Below are 4,085 nucleotides of genomic sequence, written 5' to 3'. Positions count from 1 at the left end.
CACCAGGGATGGCGGAGAGGGAGCATGGAGCGTTTGTCCGAGCTGTTTTCCTGGATGCTGAACAGAGTTCTTTGGCGCTCGGACCCCTTTGAGTGGGGAGGTGCCCGGCAGCCCCGGAACATGGAAGAGAAAGCGCTAGAGGTTTATGGTAATTTTACCCACGGCAGCATTTGACTTTATACATGAAAGCTAGGGTTGGGGCGTGTGACAAATGAAGGCCTCTCGAGGTGGTGAAGTGAAAACACAGGGTTTTGCTGGATTTTGTTGGGAGAATGGGAAGTGGTTTTTCTGGGATCGTAAGACAAGCAAGGAAGAGAGGGGCCTGTGCATTTTTTCCAAACGTGGAACAAGCTGAAGTTACAGTTCTTAAATGCTTCTTTTCATTCGTCCACCCCGTACCGTAGAGGTAAAGACAAACTTTTTGTCTTGGCAGAACAGGAGTCTGGGGCGTATGGTTAAGAAAGTTAGGCGATGCACTGTTTGAGCCTTCTTTTTTCTTGTCCCATGCCCCTGGACTTAACTATCCTCGGGCTATACCACCGAGGGCACTGGTAGATGTCCAGTTGGGAACTGGCCCAAGGTCACAGTCACTGTTCTGTGCCAAAGTCAATTAGCAGAAGTCCCTAAGAGGACGACGAAATAGCAGAGCTCCAAGCTTCCACTTCCTGTAACACAGCCCTGAACTTGTAGTGTAAAATAACATGTATTTTTATATTATTCAATGAGTATCAAGCATTTTTCTATTTAACTCTTGAGACCAACTTATTGTTGTTGTTAAGTGTTGTTGAGTAGTAGAAAACTCATAGCGACTCTATGAACGAAAGACCTGAACACTTGCATAATTTTCATCATTTCTCCAAGTTCTTAGAGTTTCCAGAGGTGAACTATTTTGGAAGTGGATGCTACTTCTGCTTCCAAGCTTGTTTTAATTGGGGAGCTCCACCAAACACTGTCCACCATGGGTAACCATTATTGCATTTCACACACCAGTGTTAGTGTTTAGCATCACAGAAACTTAGAAGAATGTTTGACCAAAAACAATTACAATCAGACCTGAGGGCTGCAGATTAAAATTACCCACCTTTGGCTTGGTAGCGTCACTTTCTGTCCACTAGGCCAACTGAGCTCTCTCGTTGTTTTTATTGTTGTTAAGGGCTGTCAAGTCGTAGACAGCTCATAGCGACCCTATGAACCAAAGACCTGAACACTTGTATAACTTTCATCGTTCTCCAAGTTCATGTACAATTTATTGTACAGGTGAGGAAATCCATCTTGTTTACTAAGAGAACTCTGGTGGCGCAGTGGTCAGAAACTGCACTGTGATTCCAGAGGCACATGATTCAAATTTATAAGTTCCTCTATGTGAGAAAGATGGGCAGTCTCCTCCTTTGCTATTTATTTCTGGGTTACAGTGCTTAACCACTTTGAAAACTCAATGGGGAAGTTATATTCTAAGGAGCCCTGGTTGGGTAGTGCATTGCTTTGCTAACTGGTTCTGCTCACCAGCTACCACAAAGAAGAAAATGAGCCAACTCCCTCCCTGAAGATGTACAGCCTCAGAAACCCGATGGAGGGTCACTATGAGTTGGAATCTATGAATGTGATGGGTTTAGTTTTTATTTTTAGTAATAAAGCAAGTAACTGGTGATTATAATGCCAGTTAAGTATCAGAGTCACAGCCTAAATCTCCAGTTTCTAAGTTCATACCCTTTTCACTTCACCTCAGTTGCCTTATGACATGATATTTTTGAAATGATAAGTTTTTTTGGGAGGGGGGGGAAAAGATTGGATCTACTGTTGAGAGATTCTTGTTTCCTACAGGTAAAAGATCTCACCGTAAGAATAAAAAAGAATTCAAGTCAGGATTATATAAATTGGGAGTAGAGAAGAACTTTTGGAACTAATTGGGTTTTTTTCCCCCTCTTACTGGAGACCGTTGTGTACCACTGAGTGGCAACCAACCCATAACTGACTCTCCGGCAGCAGTAAAGTGTATGAGAGGAGATTACCCAGCTTTCTCCCTCCAAGCAGCTGGCGGATTTGAACCTCATTCTTTGGATTGGAGGCAGGGCTTACTTAATCAAGCCCCAAACAACTAAACTAATTGTCCAGTGGATTTTGACTCATATTGACACCAAGGGTTGTGGGGTAGACCTGAACTCCATTAGAGCTTTCAAAGTTTGACCACTGGGATTCATGATGACCTTGTTTTTTTTTTAATGTTTTTTGTTTTATTATTTTTGTGTGAGTGTACCGTCAAGTCAGATCTGACTGGTACAGGAGGAGATTGTCCCTCCTATCCCAGCAGAGCATCTGGTGGATTCGAACCGTGTGCCTCTGGGATTTTAGTTGCAGCTCCTTACCACTAGGCCACCAGAGCTCCCCTTCATGATGACCTTGTATGTTGCTGAGTAGAACTATAAGGTTAAGGCTGTAACCTTTAGGAAACAGCTCTCCAGGCCTCCTGAGATACTGTGAGTGGGTTCTTCTTAATAACTTTTTGGTTAGTAGTTGAACATTCATCCGTTTTCACCACTTAAGCAACCTGAGCCAAATGATAATTATGAGTGGGATGAAGTCCATGATTCCACTCATAATTACCATTTGGCTCAGGTTGCTAGGCCTCTGTCTGTAGGACATAGTAATTGGATATAGGCTTCAGTATGAGATACAGAAATTCAGGGGAGAGACAGTAAACTGATGGGAGTGGTGAGTAGGGGGAGATTTGGAAAAGCTTTAAGAAGAATGAAGAATAAGTCTTGAAGAATATGTAGCATCTAACCTCAAGTGCACCTGATTCAGGCCTTTCAGTTGCTTGCTATGCATCTGAGAGCTGGACAATGAATATGAATGATAGAAGAAGAATTGAAGCCTTTGAGTTGTGGTGTTGGAGAAGAGTACTGAATATTCATCCCATGGACTGCCAAAAGAACAAACAGATACGTCTTGGAGAAAAGTATAGCCAAAATGTTCCTTGGGGACAAAGATGGTGAAGCTTTGTCAGCATACTTCAGGCATGTTGCTAGGAGGGGTTATTCCTTGGAAAAGGACATTATGGTTGGAAATGTGGAGGGTCAGAGAAAGAGAAGAAGACTAATGAGATGGATAAACACAGTGACTGCAGCACGGGGCTCAAGTGGTCAGAGATAGCACAGGATAGGACAAGGTTCAGGCCTGTTGTTCATAGGGCAGCTTTGAGTAGGACTTGACGGCACCTCTGTTGGAGAAACTTGAATATTTGATGGACTGCCAAAAGAATAGGTATGTCTTGGGGAAATGGAACTAGAGTTTTTCTAGGAGGCAAAGATGGTAAAGCTTTGTCTCCCATATTTGGACATGTTAGGAGAGTTCCTTGGAAAGGGATATTATCATCATGATGCTTAGAAAAGTGGTGGGCTAGTGAAGGAGATGACCCTCGATGAGATGGATGGATCTAGCATCTGTGCCAATGCACTCAGATGTGTTGGGATTGATAAGGATGTTCAGACCTGTGGTTTGGTATGAGTCGTGCTTGACTTGAAGGCACTTAGCAGCACCAGCCACTCAAATCACAATAAAAAAATGAGGAAAAAGGTTTAAATGTATTCAGATATACCTGCCACTTTGAGAAAAATTTAGTAGTCTATGGGACTGTTCTACTCTGTTTTATGAGAAATGATGATGACAGCTTGGTTTTTGGTTGTTTATAATAAATAGAAGGTCAGGGTGTATTAGGTCATATTAAAGCAAATGCATAGAGGTGGAAAATGGCCTATTTAAAAAACATTTCTAGTACTCCTATGGCAAGAGAATTTTTCTTTTTGAAGAAATCTTAACCTCACAAGTCATCAGAGAAGTTTCATAATCGGTAATAATTAACTTCAGATTGAAGTAGTAAATATAAGACTGCAATATAGCCTTTATAGGTGAGTTTTTGTAGATTTAAAGTAAACACCCCTTTAAAAAACCTTGTTATCACAGCTTTGAGAAGAACTTTATCTTCTTTTTCCCACCTGTAATTAAAATTTTCATTTCTAATCAGATGATAAGTACAGGAGATAGTTCGTAGAAGATTTGATTAGTTTGGTTTTTTTTTATTTCCCCCA

General features: G+C 41.6%; 1 protein-coding gene across 1 annotated transcript in view; it reads left to right on the top strand.

Annotated features, from left to right (window-relative positions):
* Window positions 1–4,085, top strand: part of FAM96A (family with sequence similarity 96, member A) — a 28,896-nt gene continuing 24,811 nt past the window's right edge. Inside the window, exon 1 of the mRNA XM_006899615.1 lies at window positions 1–148. Coding sequence (XP_006899677.1) covers window positions 25–148 — 124 coding nt within the window. The 5' untranslated portion in view covers window positions 1–24. The remainder of the gene's footprint in view (window positions 149–4,085) is intronic.

The sequence above is a fragment of the Elephantulus edwardii genome, unplaced genomic scaffold, assembly GCF_000299155.1.
Source record: "Elephantulus edwardii isolate Elephantulus edwardi_28Jun2011 unplaced genomic scaffold, EleEdw1.0 scaffold00263, whole genome shotgun sequence".
NCBI classification, from domain to species: Eukaryota; Metazoa; Chordata; class Mammalia; order Macroscelidea; family Macroscelididae; genus Elephantulus; species Elephantulus edwardii.
This window is presented reverse-complemented; position numbering and strand designations above follow the sequence as displayed.